General features: G+C 45.7%; 1 protein-coding gene and 1 long non-coding RNA gene across 8 annotated transcripts in view; one reads left to right on the top strand and one right to left on the bottom strand.

Annotated features, from left to right (window-relative positions):
- The window catches only part of LOC309333612, a 150,185-nt gene extending 137,244 nt beyond the window's left edge, over positions 1-12,941 (bottom strand). The window contains exons 1-5 of one of the 5 annotated variants that reach the window (XR_014152587.1): positions 12,666-12,906; positions 12,150-12,375; positions 10,774-11,210; positions 9,569-9,932; positions 8,454-9,216 (exon numbers count right to left, since the gene is read on the bottom strand). This is a non-coding gene — a long non-coding RNA (uncharacterized lncRNA). The other 4 variants (XR_014152586.1, XR_014152583.1, XR_014152585.1 and 1 more) reach the window with 4 other exon arrangements.
- COL5A1 (collagen type V alpha 1 chain) overlaps positions 11,535-17,582 on the top strand; it is a 181,835-nt gene continuing 175,787 nt past the window's right edge. Inside the window, exon 1 of one of the 3 annotated variants that reach the window (XM_081846883.1) lies at positions 11,535-12,243. In XM_081846883.1, coding sequence (XP_081703009.1) covers positions 12,138-12,243 — 106 coding nt within the window. In that variant the 5' untranslated portion in view covers positions 11,535-12,137. The remainder of the gene's footprint in view (positions 12,244-17,582) is intronic. The other 2 variants (XM_081846885.1, XM_081846884.1) reach the window with 2 other exon arrangements.

The raw sequence follows: 17,582 nt of genomic DNA, 5'->3' as shown, positions 1-17,582 counted from the left end.
AGGCAGTAATACTTCTGAATACAGTACTAGTTGCTGGAAATGGCAGGAGGGAAAAGTTGTTCTTGCATTCAAGTCCTGCTTGTGGGCTTCTTCCTACTAGGGCATCTGGTTGCCCACTGTAAGGACTAGATGGATCCCCTTCAGCTTGATCCAGCAGCCAGGCTCTTTTTGTGTTCTCTCTTCACCGTTGGAGGCAGGAAATGCCTCTGAATCCCAGTTGCTGGGAATCCCAAGTGGGGAGAGTGCTGCTGCTGCATTCAGGTCCTCCTTTCTCATTGCAAAGGAGAGAAACTAGCAGGGCCTCTTTCCTCCACCACTGCCAAGGCAGCTTGTCTCTTACTTCAGTCTCTGTCATGTTCATTCATCTGCTCTGTTTGTAAGACAGTCTTGGAATTGACACTGCAAATGACTTTTCCAGCTGATTTGGGGCCATTTTTAATGTTTGACAGATGTGGACGGACTTTTTTTTCTGCCCCACCCCCTCTTTGTTTTCAACAGAGCTGGAACTGGTGATGTTTTTGTTCCAAAACTCCCTGGCCTTGCTGAGAGCCAGTTGCCAAGCTCAATCTGTTCCCTTGGTCGAGGGGAGGCTGCCAGCACAGCTTTGGAGATGCCTCGTTATTGATGAACCGCTGCTGTGCAGGACAGGAGGAGGGCTCAACAGCGGTGCTGTGCAGAGATTTCTCCCACATTCCTCACTCCCTCTCTCCAGAATCATAAACTTTTAGGGTTGGGAGGGGATCCCAAGAGTCACCTAGTCCAACTCTTTGCAATGCAGGAATCCCAGCTAAAGAATCTCTGACAGGTGACCATCCAAACTCTGCTGAAAAACCTCCTGTGAAGGAGAGTCCACCTTTTTCTCCTGACCAGGTAAGGTTATGTTTTCCTCCCTTCTCCCCGAACCCCAGAATTTGTGGACAGTCAATCAGGCTGAATGTGTTGGTAGATTCAGGACAGACAAAAAGTCCTTCTTCATACAGCAGATAGTCAAAACTGTAGAACTTCCTCCAGCAGGAGGCAGTGATGGCCACCAACTTGGGTGGTTTTAAAAGAGGATGAGACGGATTCAGGAGGAGGAGACGGCTATCAATGGCTATGCTGTGCCTCCACAGTTGGGGGCAGCAATGCTTTTGAATAGCAGTTGCTGGAAACTTCGTGGGGGGAGAGGGCTCTTGTGCTCAGATCCTGCTTGTGGTTTTCCCACCGGCATCTGGTTGGCTTCCATTAAAGTCATTCTGATTGGTGGCCATCACTGCCACCTGTGGGAATGAGTTCCACATTTTAACTATGTGCTGCTTAAATTAGTCCTTCATTTTATCTGCCCTGAATCTTCCAACTTTCAGCTTCATTGAATGTCAACAAGTTCTAGTGTTATGAGAGAGGGAGGAAAATTTTCCTCTATCCTATGGATGGTACCTGACTCCCAGTAAATTAATAGAAATGTATAAGTTGGAATCAAATACCTGCTGCAAATGTAAAAAGAGAAGGGGGGTTATCTTTTTCCATATGTGGTGGTCATGTAAAGTAGCAAAAGCTTTCTGGGATATGATTTATATTGAGCTGAAAAAGCTGCTGAAGATAACTTTTGTTAAAAAAAACAGAAGTTTTTCTTTTAGGTATAATTGGTGGAGAGGTACCTTAAGAACAGAAAAAATATATATTTAAGTACGCTACTGCAGCTACCCGAATGCTTTATGCCTAGAGATGGAAAGAAGAAACATTTCCAACAAAGGAAGACTGGCATTTAAAATTGATGGAGTATGCAGAAATGGTGAAACTTACCAGAAGAGTAAGAAACCAAGAAAAGAGACTTTTAAAAAAGGATTGGGGAAAATTTATTGACTGTTTGGAGGTGTATTGTAATCAACCTAAAACAGTAGCAGGATTGACATAAACATGTGCAGCAAGAAATAATTAAAAGGGAATACAAAGAGAAAATTATTAAATAGGCTAGAACTGGATATGCAGAAACAAAAATATATAAGCTAAGTAACTGCAGAAAGGAAGGGAGGGAAGTCGAGGGAAATGCAGATTGATTGTATAAAGACTTTGTTTATTCGTTAAAATATTTGTAAAATGAGGAAAAAAAGAAACGATAGTTCATTAGTCCTCTTGGGGGCCCAGCACTTACTAACAGTGATACAAAGCAGTGTTTTAATGATACATTGTTTGTTTGTTAGACTGTACATAACTCAGAGATTTTTTGAAATATTAATCAGTATGTTAATGCTTTTAAATAAAAAATACATGACAAAATTTGCCTCCCTCCGCTTTCTCCATGCCAAGCATGATTTTATAAACTTCTATCATGTTGCCTCTTACTCACTTTTTCTCTAAATTAAACACTTCAACTTTTCTGCACGGGGGAATTGTTCCATCTTGTCGATTATTTTGGTGGCCCTTTTCTGAACCTTTCCCAAGCCCGCGTTATCCTTTCAGAGGTGAGGGAATCAGATGTGTGCACCGTATTCAAAATGTAATCACGTCATAGGTTTGCAATAACAACATTATAATATCAGCAGTTTTTGTTTGCAATTCCTTTCCTAATTATCCCTAGCATGGGATTTCCCTTTTTCATGGCCACAAAACACTGGGTCAACATCAGGACATTTTCGCTTTTTACTATCTGTCTTGGACAGATTCTAATTCCATGTTTGGTGATTTACATTCTGCTCATCAAATGATTGCAGTTTCTCAGACAAGCGAAAGCTCATCCTGTGTGTCAAAATGAACAAAGAGATTTTCATTTGGTAAGTACAGTACTACTGAGTTGGAGGAAGGAAAAAAAAAGACAAACCCTCCTAAAACATCAGAAAGCAAAGCTGTTGGCTAGTTTAGGAATTGCTATGTTAACAGACTCCTATCTCTCCATCAGATTTCCAAGAGTTTCCCAAGAGCATTGACTTTATTTTCTTGCTTGTTCCTTAGCCACTAAAAAAAGCCCCAAAATATTTAGGCTGCAGAATTGTATGGAAAGACTTGGAAGTCAGATTACAGTGCAGCCTTAAGACTCAGATATGAGTGAACAGAATCCAAATGATTATCTTTATTTTTTGCTTTAAGTAGCCTGGGCCAAAAATCCCTCCCACTTCTCCACCTCCTATCCATTCTCCAACAGTTAATGAGAGCGAGTGTTGCATAGTGGTTAGAAGTGTCAGACTAGGACCTGGGAGGCCAGGGTTCAAACCCAGCACTTGGCCAAGAAGCTTGCTGGGTGGCCTTGGGCCAGTCACCGCTTCTTAATTCAAACTACATTGCAGGGTTGCTATGGGAATTAATTCAGGATGGGAAGAGCCATGTGCGCCACCTTGAGCTTCTTGGAGAAAATGGTGGGATATAAATGCAATAAATAAATAATAAAATAAATTGTATTTGCACATTTTCAAAGAGGAGGGGAAATTCTGGTGAAACCCCAGGGCTGCTATGTGCAATAGAATTGCTGACCAAGGACTCAGAAAGCTTACTTTCCCTTTGCCTCTCAACTACCTCCAGTCTGGTTAACATATTGAGCATCTACACTCCCACAATGTGCTCTGACCAAGGACTAGTTCTACAAGGAACTAGACCAGGCTGCCAGGAGGGTCCCAGAGTTGGGAACCATCACATATGGGACAACTGCCACTTTGATATTGACAGCATCAATGAGAACGGACAAAGGCTCACAGCCTCTTTATCGCAAACACATTCTTCTCTATCAAGGCAAAACACTGAGTGTCCTGGAGACATCCAAGGTCAAGGCTTCCAAGGTCAAACCAGTCTGGGATCTGTTGTTCTCGTTTGCCAAAGGAGGACATAGCTGTGTTGTTTGGCACCAGCCAGACTTGATTGTTACCAGGTGAAGAGCACTGAACTGTGTTTGTGTCACACAGAGTTACCACAGTGCTGACTGGGACACAGATCACTCCCTGGTGGCAAGCAAGATCCATCTCCAACCAAAGTGGGTCCATAGCACAAAGCAGAAAGTGTGGCCTCAAATCAATGCCAGAACAGTCATACCTGAACTTTGTGAATGCTTCTCTCATTCTGTCAAACAAGCTGTACTGAACTGCCTCACAGATAGTGTTGAAGCAAGGTGGAACCATATCAAACAGGTAGCCTACAACACAGCTATGTCCTCCTTTGGCAAACGAGAACAACAGATCCCAGACTGGTTTGAGACTGACACTGAGCCTCTTCTGGCTGCAAAGAGTGAGGCTCTTGTGAACTACAAGCATCTGCCCTGCAGGAAGACATTCATTCCACTGAAAAAGGCAGGGAGCAATGCCCAGCAGATTGCCAAACAATGTGCCAGTGACTATTGGCTAAAGCTGTGTGGGAGCATCCAATTCACTGCTGCCACTGGCAAAACTCACATATGTACAAAGGCATGAAGGAAGCCTTTGGACCAACAGCCAGGAAAACTGCACTCTGAAAATCTTGTCTGGAGAGATCATCACAGACCACAGCAAGTAGATGAAGCAATGGACCAATCATTATCAAGAACTGTACTCATTGACACAGCAATCAACAGCATCCAGACTTTGCCTGTCTTGGAAAAGCTGGATGTTCCTCCCTCCCTCCCTCCCTCCCTCCCTCCCTCCCTCAACTAGCTGAATAACGCCATCAACTCCCATGACAATGGCTTGCCTCTCCAAAAAAGTATGAAAGAATGTGATGAAGGTCTACAAGGCTTGCATGTTGAGCATGCTGATTTTTGGAAGTAAGTCATAGGCAACTTACAACTACCAGGAGCAACACCTCAACTTCTTTCACATGAGCTGCATCAGAAATTTTGGGTATCACATAGCAAGACAAAGTCTCAAACAAAAATGTGCTCTCCCAAGTCCACATTCTCAGTATGTTTGCACTCCTGTCTTAATGATGTCTACACTGTCTTGGTCACGTCCACAGAATGGAAGGCGGCAGGATCCCCAAGGACGTGCTCTATGGGGGAGCTGGCTTCAGGCACCAGGTCCATTGGCAGGCCAACTCTATGCTACAAATATGTCTGTAAACATGACATGAAGGCTTGCAACCCTACCATGTGGGAATCCCTTGCAGATAACCATGGTGCCTGGAGACAGATAGTCAGGTTATAGATCCACAGCTGTGACCACAGGAGAAATGACCCCTGGGAGGAGCGCAGGGAGAAGACCAAAGTGTATCTGCAGCAGCACAACCAGATGCCTTCATCTGTCCCAGATACAATAAAACATGTCTCTCCCGTATCAGTCTCTTCAAATATGGGAGGGGCTGTCACATGGGAAATGGAGCAAGTTTGCTTTCCGCTCCCGAGGGCAGGACCTGGAACAGTGGATTCAAATGACAAGAAATGAGATTTCAACCAAACAATAGGACAGAACTTCCTGAGGGCAAGAGCCTTTTGACCGTGTGATGGACTACCTGGCCCATCTACCACAGTATCTTGTTCCCACAGTGGCCAACCAGATGCCCGTGGGCATGACAGAGCTAATATTCCCAGAGATCCCTGGGAAGAGGTACTGGTGGTTAAACCACTCTGGAACTGTGAGAGGAGAATTGTCTTTCAACACTTCTCAGAACTTTAAATAAACTACACCTCCCTGGATTCTTTGTGGGGGAGGCATGACTGTTTAAAGTGGAATTGTAACGCTTTCAATAGATGATGTGACCAGAGGCATAGCCAACATCCTCCTGTCAGCAGCAGTGGAGGAAGCTGCTTGGGCAATTGGGGCGCCACACCCATGGGGCAGGTCTGCCTGCCTCCTCCCACTCAGCTACCCTACAGCTGGTGGGGAGGCAGCAGGCAGACCATTTGGGCAGCACAGGAGAGAGGTGGCTCGGGCACGTTGCAGGCACCGTGGTGAGTTCCACCCAGCATTTTGTCACCCCCCTCAGTGGTGAAACTCAGGGCAGACCGCACCCATGGAACCCCCCCCCTTCCTCCACCCCTGCCTGTCAAATGTCAAAGAGAGAAATAATTATATGACTTTCCACAGAAGGCAATGCTGTATTGGGAAGCTTTTAATGTCTGGTGTTCTGTTTTGTTCGTTTATATTCTGTTGGAAGCCACCCAGAATGGATGGGGTAACCCAGTCAGATGGGCAGAGTATAAGTAATAAATTATCATCGTTGTCATCATCATCATCACTGCCTTACACTGTCAGAACATTGGTCTACCAGCATCATAAACTCTGACAGGCTGAATGTGACTGAAAAACAGAAGCCACATTCCCAGAGAAGAAAACTTTGGAGAACTTGGAGGGTAGATTTTGGACCAGCATCTTACTCTTATGAGAATAGGAATCTGCCTAATGAGTCAAACCCTTGGTTTATCTGGCTGATTATTACCTACACTGACTGGCAGCAGTGGATTTCTGGGGTTTCAAACAGAGGACATGCCTTGCCGTCCTTTGGAAAGGCCACTGGGGACTGAGCCCGGGACCTCCTGCATGAAAAGATTGGGCCCTGGCACAGAGCTGTAGTCCATCCCCAAAATATAAAGTAAGAGTCTAGTCATTTTTCTGAATAAAGAACAGAAGTTAGTAGGAAGGAAGGAACCTGCCTTATGCCAAGTCAGACTCTTGGTCCATCTAGTTCAGTATTGTTGATGCTGACTGGAAATGCCACCCTAGAGCTTCAAGTAGAGAAATTCCTAGTCCAAGCTGGAAATGCTATCGAGGCTCAAAGCTGGGATCTTCTGCACGCAAAGCAGGTGCTCAGCTTATGAGCCGTGGCCCTTCCCCTGAAAATATAGATTCCAGTCTTCATGGTTCTGGATAAAGGACTGGATTAAAACAGGAGCATGGATCCATCCATCTCAATGCTGTCTACACTGAGTGGCAGCAGCTTTCTAGGCTGTCAGGCACGGTGCCTTCACCAGCCCTACCTGGAGATGCAATTGGGGATTGAATCTGGAGCCTACTGCACTAAAAGTTATTGTTGGCATTCATTGCTCTGCTTGTGGCCCCCAGGTTTCTCAGAAGGCAATGTGGCCCTCAGGATCAAAAAGTTCATCCACCTCTGTGCGAATGTGGATCTGTTTTGAGAGGTCAGTGGCTGGGCTCATATTTGGCTTGCAAGAGGTCCCATGTTCAATTTCTGGTCTCTCCGGTTAGAAGAATAAATTGCCAGAAAATAGGAACAGAGGAAGTTGCTTTATAGTATGAGTCAGGCCTTTGGTTCATCCAGTTCAGTATTGTACTGAGGAGAAGGAGCAGCAGTGAGAATTTCATGACTACTCTCAAGACTTTGCTAGAAACTATCACTGCTTCACTATTCACCACCACCAGCAGCAGCAGCTGGAATGGAATGGGGTGAATGGTAAGGACATGGGTGTGTCACCCCCATGGGATTCCTCTGCCTGAGCCCTCTCCCTTAATCTGCGTGATCCACCAGGCTTTTCTGATCATAGAAGCATTATATTGTAGAGTTGGAAGGAATCCCATAGATCATCTACTCCAACCCCCTGCTATGCAGGAACCTTAACTAATGTACCCATGACAGATGGCCATCCAACCTCTGCTTGAAACATCCAAGGAAGGAGTGTCCACCAGCTCTTCTCGGAGTTTATTCCACTGCCGAACAGCTTTTCCCACCTGAAAGTTCTTCCCCATGTTTAGCTGAAACCCGCTTTCTTGTAACTTGAAGCCATTGGTTCAGGTCCTACCCTGAGTCTATCTAGAAATACAGCTCTGTGGTCCTTAATCCCTTCATGTACTAACTAGCAGTTGTGCATAGTTATGCTTGACTGTCATCTCCCATACTTTCCTGCTGACCAGTCTGTAGTCACCTGAGTCTTTCCCCTCCCCCCTTTTTAGAAGATGGGGACATTTGCCTGCCTCCAGTCTGCCGGGACCTCACCAGTTTTCCAAGAATTCTAAGATTACGTCCACAAGCTATGTTAGAATCCTTGGTTGCAACTCATCAGGCCCTGGAGACTTGAATTCTAGGTGATGTAGTTGGGTGATGTTCTTCTGCAAGCAGCAAAGGTGCTTCCAAAGCAGACCTCAGCAGGACTTGAACCCTTTTGCTCTAAGCAGGAATAAGTCCTCCAAGCCCTCCTGATATGTGTTTAATTAGGGTTTGAAAACCTCCCATTAATTTTTAGCACCGTCCCCAAATTGATTCAGACCTAGGCCAGATGTGGGTAGGGTGTTCCCCAAGGCTGGCCACAGATTTGGGGTCAGGAGGGTGTCCCTAGCTCTAGCTACCACCACCAGATGGATTATTAAGAATGAACACTGTGGTTGAAAACAGTTCACTAACGTAACAACTTCAGAAACCTGTGTAGGGTTGTTGCAAAGTATCAGCAGAGAGAGAGATGAACCTTTTTCTTTTTCTTTTGGCACTCAGACATCTCTCTGGCACAACAAACAGATTTCAGGTATGCACAAATTCTGGATGATGGTTTGTCAAGAAATAAGCAAAATACACTAACATCCTATTCCACTTTGGTTGTTTTTATTTTATTGATTTGTTTAATTTGCTCCAACAAAATCTTTTTTTAAAACAAAAAAGAATAAAAGCAGTCCCCACTAGCAACTATCTTTGTCTCTGAAATGTCAGAGGGCGTGCAAATGAGGGTGTGGGTTTGCACATTTCTATGTAACTGGGACGCTCCTAAGGAGGTCAGTGACCCTTCGGGCTCAAGTGATCCTCTCCAGTGGGGAAGATTCCAGCTTTTACCACAACAAAACCATACTTTTGACACACTGGAGAAATCAAGAGGGGAGTTGGCTGGGCTGCATTCGTGGCCTCTAAAATGACAGCATGAAGGTCCTGACCAACTTTGTGATTCACTTGATATTTGTCATTCTTCATCTCTCTCTCCTTTTTTTTTTCTTTTTTTTTTTTGGTCTCCAGATGTGGGGCAACTCCCCCGCCCCTCATTTTGGTCGGCACAAATAGCTCATTGTCTGGAATCGTGACCTTTTCAGTTTAATGGCAAAGCACCAGCTACTGCAAAGGGAGATTTTGTGGATACCTTGATAGAGTCTCCATCGAAACTGTGCTGGAGATACTTCCCTTAGGGATACAGGGATGTGTGCATTTCAACTTCTCGTATTTAAAATCTTTGGTTCTCTACATTTCCAACAACACTTGCATTTTTTTTTTAAAGTACACATGAAAATCCATGCATATGTTCATGTACATTTCACGTTCGTACTTGGTTGAATGGGCTGTAGATCTTCTTATTCTCATATAATAAACATATCCAATAAGTCTCTCTCATCTTTTTTTCTGAAGCTTTGTACTCTACAAAAAAAAAAGGTGAATTAGAGGAGACATGATAGAAGTGAATGACATGGAGAAACTGGATAGAGAAAAGATTTTCTCCCTCTCTCATAACATTAGGACTTTGTGTGGGCATCCAATGAAACTGAATGTTGGAAGCTTAAGGACAGGTAAACGAAAGGACTTCTTCACATAGCGCAGTTAAACTTTGGCACTTGGGCTGGATCTAGACACATCCAACGTTTCAGTTTAAAGAGTTGTGAATTTAAACAGGGAAAACAGGTAGAGAAAAACGGGATTCCACATCACCATCTGGTGGCTCAATGTTATATTGCGTATACAACGCATATACCGTAAATTGCTTTTCCTTTACCAGTCTAGCTGACTCCTTGCTCCCACAGGAGGCACTGATGATCACCAACTAGGATGGCTTTAAGAGATTATTTGACAAATTTATGAAGGAACAGAAGGCTATTGATGGCTACTAGTCACAATGGCTATGCTCCACCCACATGGTTGGAGGCAGCGATGCTTCTGAATACCAGTTGCTGGAAACAACAGCGGGAGAGAGTGCTCTTGTGATTGGTTCCTGCTTGTGAGCTTCTTCCTATCGGGGCATCTGGTTGGTCACTCTGAGAACAGGCTGCTGGACTAGATGGGCCATTGGCTTGATCCAGCAGACTCTTTGTATTTTCCATCTCAGCTGTTGGGGGAAGTATGTTTCTGTATACAAGCTGCTAGAAATCAAAGCAGAGGAGAATGTTTCTGTTGCATTCAGTGCTGGAGAAAAGCTAATACATTTCATTCTGTTGAATTTGTAGTTAATGCAAGTTTTACTTTAAACCACCAGCGGGCATTGCTTGTGTGGCAATCTAGCCAGCATTAGTTTGTAGCTCTCTGTTTAAGTTAACTCCACCCCCAAAAGCTGAGCTATTAAAAAAAATTCTCTCCACTTGCTGAGGCAAAATGTCTGCTGTTTCTCTATCTCATCTCCACTCATCCTATAAACAGTTCCTGCATGAATAAAACCTTCGAACTTCAGAAACCATAAGTGATCTAATTCTCCAAGGTGCAAGCTCTCCTAGCAGGTTCTGGGCCCAGACATTGATTTAGAACTCCAAACAAAGTTTCCCTGAATTTTCCCTTCCAAAAGCCTTTTCATCTAAGCTGCCCTTCTCCAACAAGAAAGCAAAAAAGAAGAGGAGTGGATTTCAAGTGAAGTGAAGAAAAGCAGGTGGTGAGAAAAAAATAAAATGGTCTAGAAAGAAAAGAGCAGGCTGCAAGATCTGCTAACACTTATATCCTGCTTATGGCCTTCTTTTTTGGGTATCTGTTCAGCCACTGTAAGAACAGGATGTTGGACTAGATGGGCCATTGGCCTGATCCAGTAGGATCTTCTTAACTATTAAGTTATTATTATTTATTAAATTTGTATACCACCCTTCACCTGTAGATATCAGGGCAGCTAACAACATAAAAATAGAAGCAAAACCACAAAATACGTAATAAAAAACTAAAACAAAACAATAACCACCCTCACCCTCTCCCACAAACACATTAAACAGAATACAGTGGTACCTTGGTTTTTGAACGTCTCGGAAGTTGAACATTCTGGTTTTCGAACGCCAAAAACCTGGAAGTAACTGCATCGGTTTTCGAATGCTTTTCGGCTTCCGTATTGAGTTTTCTGTAAGTAAATGCTTCCGGAAGTAACTGCTTCAGTTTTCGAACGTTTCGTAAGTCGAACCATCTTCTGGAATGGATTATGTTTGAAAACCGAGGCACCGCCGCAAACGATGTTACTGAGCCAAAGGCTTGGTTGAAGCGGAACATTTTAGCCTGGTGTCTAAAGGTGTATAATGAAGGTGCCAGGTGAATGTCCCAGGGCTGAGCATTCCACAAACAGGGAACCACTGCATCAAAGGCCCGTTCTCATGTTGCCACCCTCTGGACCGCTCATGGAGAAGGCATATGAAGAATGGCCTTACATGATGATCACAGGGCTTGGTAGGTTCCTATGTAGAAAGTCAGATTTGGTAGATTTCTACATTGCTGGCTGGGAAACAGCCTTCCCTGCCATCATGGCCAACTGCTGCCAGCCAGTGCAAACAGTATTCAGCTAAACAGATGAAATCTCTGTCTCTTCTACCCCCATGTTTGTTCATTTTGCTCTGTGATTTTATTTGAATGCATCATTTTTTAAATGCACGATTTTTTATTTTCAAATCCATCACTTTTAATGCATCAATTCTCCAGCGACTGGATTTAAACTTCCCGCTGGGGTCTCCTCTGCCTGCCTGTTCTCACGCCCTAGTTGGAGGGGGAGCTTGAAAGGGTGGGGAAGACAGGCCTCTCTCTTTGCCACACACACAAAATTTTCTTTGCAAACTCCTTCCCTCGCCTCCCCCTCCCATCTGCGGAGAAGGGAAGAAGAGGCGGGGATTAGGGCTCTTCCGAGATCCTGATTGGCCGAGGCACTTCTGGATTGACATCCTATCCTCATCTGCTCTAAGAGGAGAAAGAGGAGAAGGAGGAAAGAAAAAAGTTTCACTCCCAGATCAGAGAAGGGAAAGGGGAACATCACGGTGTAGAAAGTCATCCCCGGAAGGCAGATCAAGCAGAGGGCCACTGGCAGAGGTGGAAGAGGACAGCAGTGGGCTCCCTTAAGGAAAGAAAGGAACGGCCGATCTTCCAAGCAAAGCAGCCACCAAGCAAACTTTTTGCAGACTTTTTGGAGAAGAGGCAGAGCAGCTGGAAGGAGACGTCCAGTCTCCTCCTCTTCCATCCCAAGCATCCAAACTCATGGCTTCGTAAAGAGAACATTCCTTAGGGGGGTGGGGAGGGATATATATTAAAAGAAAGAAAGAATATTCCACCAGGCTTGAGGCTGCGTCTTTTGCACAAGCAAAATAATTATTATCCCTGTTTTGTCTCGGTGGACGATGGATACTCACACAAGATGGAAAAGGAGGACTTGGGTGATGAGGTCCATTCACCCTTGGAGTCTAGTAATGTGTCTTCTCTATTCAGTAGCCCAGAGCCACGCAGGTAAGTGGGACCAACAACTCAATTGTTTTTGCTATAGATGCAGATTGTTTATTTTACTTCTTTTTATTTTTAAAGAGTTTTTGCCCTCGGGTCACGCAATTATTTTTTCCACATCGTGTTCATACATGATTCCTAGAGGGAAAGGTTTGAGGCAGTGCTTAGATTTGGAATTGCCATACACACACACACACACACACACACACACACACACATTCTCTCTCTCACTCTCTCACACACAGACACACATACATACAGTATATATATGCAGTAGCAACTGAAAGAGATGCAGGAGCAAATCTAGGTTTTGCACTGTTTTTGCACTATCATAAATAATTTTAGCAGCCTCAGTCCTTTGAATGCCGTTTATCAAGGGCTGGGACGGGCAAAAGGAGAAAACTTCAGAAATGCAAAGTGTTTCTTACCCGTTTCTAGGGAGGGAGAAAGGTTTCTTGCGGAAGATGATCTATACAGTTTGCAAAGGTCTGTTGCTTGGGATTATCTCTCCGTAGCGTAACTGTGTCCAGCTGCAAACTCCCGCCCCCCGCCCCGCTCCTGAGGAACAATCTGGGGATCAAAGGCAGGAACTTTGCAAACTCAAATGAACTTAGAAAACAGACGCCCCCTAATGTGCCTTAAGTGAACTTTATGGAAACTAATTCTTGCGTCTAAAACTCAGAGCGGGTCAGTGAGACCAACGCAGGAAATCATGTTACTCCAGTCCCAGATCTGGGTTTCGTGAAAGAAGCCCAAAAATGTTCCATGATCTGTGTTGCCTTTGACTGGTGGGTCGTGGAAGAGATGTTTTCTTACTGTTACACCTGGATAGAAACGAGATCAGCCGGACTGTTCCAATAAGGATATCTTTGGAACAGTATTACGTTTTGTTTTTCAAAGAAACAAGTTGGACTGTTAGTTTTGAGATTGGAAAATGCCATGAAGTGAAATATTTCCGATAAACATTTGTTCTGGGCTTCCTACTGCTTCTTATGTATGTACAGTATTTACAAAGCGCCGGCAATGGGTCTGGAGACTTGTAGAGAAGAAAGAGGAAAGTCTCTGCTGCCTTAGGAAATAACAGGAGGGAGTGATGAGCAGAGACACCTGTATTATAGTGGGTTGGAGTCCATAACCCTTGGGGATCCCTTCAAATGGTTTGCTTTGGATTCAGTTACAGCAAGGTTTATTGCAAGTCATAAGAACATAATAAGATCCTGCTGCTGCTGATTCCCCATCTAGTCCAGCATCCTATTATCACAGTGCCTGTCAGATGCCCTTAATGCAAAATCCACAAACGGGACCCAAGCAGAACATAGGCTTACAAAGGCTACGCTTCCTTAGTGGTTTCTTATCAGTTTCTTAGAATAGATACATTCATGGAGGACAACGCTATCAGTGGCTACTAACCATGATGCTCCATGTTGGATCTCTGGTACTGGGGCAGTATGCCTCTGAATGCCAGTTCCTCTCGTTTCTGCAGGCAGTAGTGCTGGAAGGTTGTTGGTAGTGTATAAAACAAGCTCTTTACATAGGGCTGACCCTCAAACTGGGGCTCTGCATTTGCATGCTCTGCTTTGCATGCAGAAGGTCCTGGGTTCAATCTATGCCCGCATCTCCAGGTAGGGCTAGGGAATGCCTCATCATAGATACCCTGGGAAGCTGCTGCCAGTCAGTGTAGACAACACTGAAGGAGATGGACCAACAGATCTGACATTTGGTATAAGACAGGCTCCTATTTATAATCCAAAACAATGAGGATTAGAATCTTGCTCTATTGTAGAGAAAGGGCGGTAGCTCCAGGGTAGAGCATCTGCTTTGCTTTGCTTCCAGGAGTCCCCAGGATCAATTCCTGCTGGAAACTCCAGGTAAGACTTGGAATGTTCCCCACCTGAAACCAGTTAGTGCACATGGTCCTGAGCTAGAGAGACTAATAGTCTGACTCAGGATAAGGCAGCTTCCTGTGGTCCTATGTTCAGAAGTTGTTGCACTCCATCATCCCTGCTCATTGGACATGTAGGCTGCTGAGCCTGCTGGCAGCTTCTGTGGGGGCTGCTGGGAGTTATACTCTAGCCGTAATTAGATGGCACCAGGTTGGGAAGGCTGCTTTATGAGTTGTTTGACAGTGTGGCTGGGCGATATATTGTCCAAAACTGTTTTGAAGTCCAATGTCATGATATCAGTTTCATAATTTTTGACCTGGCAATATATCATGAATCAGGAGATGTGTGTGTGTGTGTGTGTGTGTGTGTGTGTGCGCACACACTATGCAAAAATCACAATGCAGGAAAAAGTGTGAAGCCAGCCTCTACATAGCTCCATCCTTATTTCAAACATCATGATATATCTGTATATTACAATGTATAGCTAGTGAAATAGCATGATGTTGAAAACCAGATATTGCCCAGCTTTATTCAACAGTGGAACAAACAAGAAAGTTTATCCTTTGTTGGAGGTTTTTAAACAGAGGTTGGGTAGCCATCTGCCAGGGGTTCTTTAGCTGTGAATCCTTCATTGCAGGGGATTGGGCTAGATGATCCTTGGGGACCCCTCCCAAATCTACAATTCCATGTTTCTATGACCTCATTTATCGTTTTGCCTTACTGGAAAGCCTCTGGACTCTAGAGAATTCTGGAGACCCTTATGGGTATTCTGCTGTGGAGCCCTGGCATGGCCTGCAGCATATCTCCTAGATTCTACAATCCATGCCAGAATTTTTGGCAGGACAGACCCTGTTTGCTAACACTTTTTGGAGAGGAATCCAGTGGTGTCCCTAAGAGTGACTTGTCAAGAACCATCCAGTGAGTTTCATAACTGCACTAGGAACACAGGAACACAGGGATCCGTTTTCTACCACTGGTCCAGCTACCTCAGTACCATCTATGGTAGCTGGCAGCAGCTCTGCAGGGCTTCAGGCAGGGGCAGAGCATGTTCTCATAGCCCCTGGGTGGTACACATGTACCGGAGGGTGCAGAGGGCAAACAGAGCCTGCTGCATGCTAGCCCAGCCCTTGCTGCTGATGCTGCTAGAGCAACACCAACCCATGAGCCACTTTTCGAGTCTGGGATCTGGGGAGGGTGGCATGAGGGTGAGGCTGGGATTGAAGGGCACATAGTATTCTTCTCACACTGCCTGCCCCGAGCAGCTCTAGATCCCAGCCTCCTAAAGTGGTGCAGGGCTGGCTCAGGGAGGGTGACATGAGCAGCCAGCAGCTCCCCCACCTGCTACTTCCCAGGGCATTCCTGAACTTTACCGGAAATGCCACCAGGGACCTGGGACCTTCTTTGTGCAAAGCAGGTGCTCTGCCATTGAGCTATGGAGGCCCCCAGTTCCCCTTCCTAGAGCTACAATTCCCAGAGCGGTTTAACAGTCAGTCCCTCTTCATGGGGAACTCTGGGAAATGTAGTTCTGGGAGAAGAAGCAGGGTTCTCCTACCACCTCTCATCACCCTGAACAAACTACAGCTCCCAGGATGCTTTAGGAGAAGAAGCCATGAATGTTTAAAGTGGCATTTGATGTGAAATGTGGCCTTGGTCACCCACACCAAATCCAAGCTGTCTTGCAAAATAAACGAAACTGAAGGGAAAGAAATGTGATTCCCATTTCCTTCAGCTTTACCCCCACTGTGTGCCAGGCGTCCAGATGTGACAGATGAAAGGCTCTGAGTAGGCTTGCATGGGCGGGGGAAGGGGGGGCTCTGGGGAGTGACCTAATATTACAGGCTTGCGGTCCTGGTCCTGTAGGGTGCCAACTTACAAAGTTAAAACCCTCAGCGACTACCGAATAGAGCTTTGTGTTGGGAGAATCCCGCCCACACAGCTTTTAGGCTTTCTGCAGACAGCAGTTGTTGGAAATATTTTCATATGTAGTACAAGATGCATTTCTCATCCTTAGCTCTTTGCCATGACTTTGTTAGGCAAAAGCACATAATCTGCAACCAGAGGCTGCAGGCTAAATGGTTATTTTTTTTAATGCAGCTTCTCCATTGCAAATGATATTCAGAAGAAAAACTTCCAAGTGGAGTGTCCTGCATGCAAGAGCTTCCCATCAGGGCATCTGGTTGGCCCCTGTGCATAGGCACCATCTAGGGTGGGCCTGGGGTCCCCCCCCCCCGATTTAAGGCAGGGGGCCACATCTCCTCAAAATCTGCAGGGGAGTGAAAACATGCCGCATTACATGCTTACATTAACCAAGCAGTCCGTGTGGCATACTTGTGTCACTCACGCCTGCCCTGTGGCATATGCGCGACACGTCAGCACATCATGCGATCTGCGCGCATGATGTCATCATGTCACATGGTGTGCTGACGTCACTCATGCACATCGCGTGGCACCAGCCCCTTCAATTGCGGGGGCAAGGCGGCACACTTGCCGCTGTGAGAACAGGATGCTGGACTAATGATCCAGGAACCAGGCTCTTTTTGTGTTTCACAAAGAGGTGTCTTAAATTCTCCCATGGGAAATCCCAGAAGCATTCAAGAATTTGAAGGGATGGGTTAGCCTTTAACTCAGGACCCACTTCAAACATTGCAATAAAATAAAATAAAATGCTGGTGGGAGGGAAACCTCATACTCTCCAAGTGTCCCTATTTTCCAGGGACAGTCCCAGAATTACAAAAGACAACGGTGGGGTGCACAGGGTGAATAGAACACACCACACTAGCCCAATGCTTGCCACCAATGCTGTTGGACGGGCGCAAGCAGGGTGTAGAGGATTCACGGAGCCTGCACTCCACCCCAGCCCTTGCCACTGGAGCCAAGTGGGACCACACTGTGCCACCTGCCTGCCCATCCAAGGAGGAACCCAGCTAGCCAATAAGGCCCATGGAGAGTGAATCCCCCCCAACATTGGCTGGGCGTCCATTCAACGAGGCGGCTGGGGAAGTGGCGGCGAGGCCAGAGACCCCTTGTGGCAGGCAAGGTGGGATGGGGATCTTTGGATGTGTGGGGTGCCTGGGTTGCCCCCACACAAATTGTGCACCAGGGACTACAGTCGCTTCTGGCTACTGCTGAGCTTGGGGAGGAGGGGGAGGAGGAGGAGGTGGCACTTGTCCCAAGAGGTGGTAAGGGAACTTCCCGCTGCCTCTGCATGGTCTCTCCATGGCTGCTGCTCCATAGGGAGCTCATAGTGACTGCTGGAGAATGGGCGAGGAGAGGCTGTGGCCGCTGACGCCCCACCCCGTGTGACATGCTGACTCTGAGGGGCAGGCAGAGGGCAGGGCTGCCCTGGGTGAGAAGAAAGGGGGAGCGGAGCAGAGCACAAGGAATCTAGATATTTTATTTATTTTTTAAAAGCCCCCCAAACCCTTTACATCCACATCTAAACTTGCCCCTTTTGAAAATTTA

This window comes from Podarcis erhardii (genome assembly GCF_964252035.2).
Source record: "Podarcis erhardii genome assembly, chromosome: Z".
NCBI lineage: Eukaryota > Metazoa > Chordata > Lepidosauria > Squamata > Lacertidae > Podarcis > Podarcis erhardii.
The sequence above is the reverse complement of the archived record's forward strand: the minus strand, read 5'-3'. Positions and strand labels throughout refer to the sequence as shown.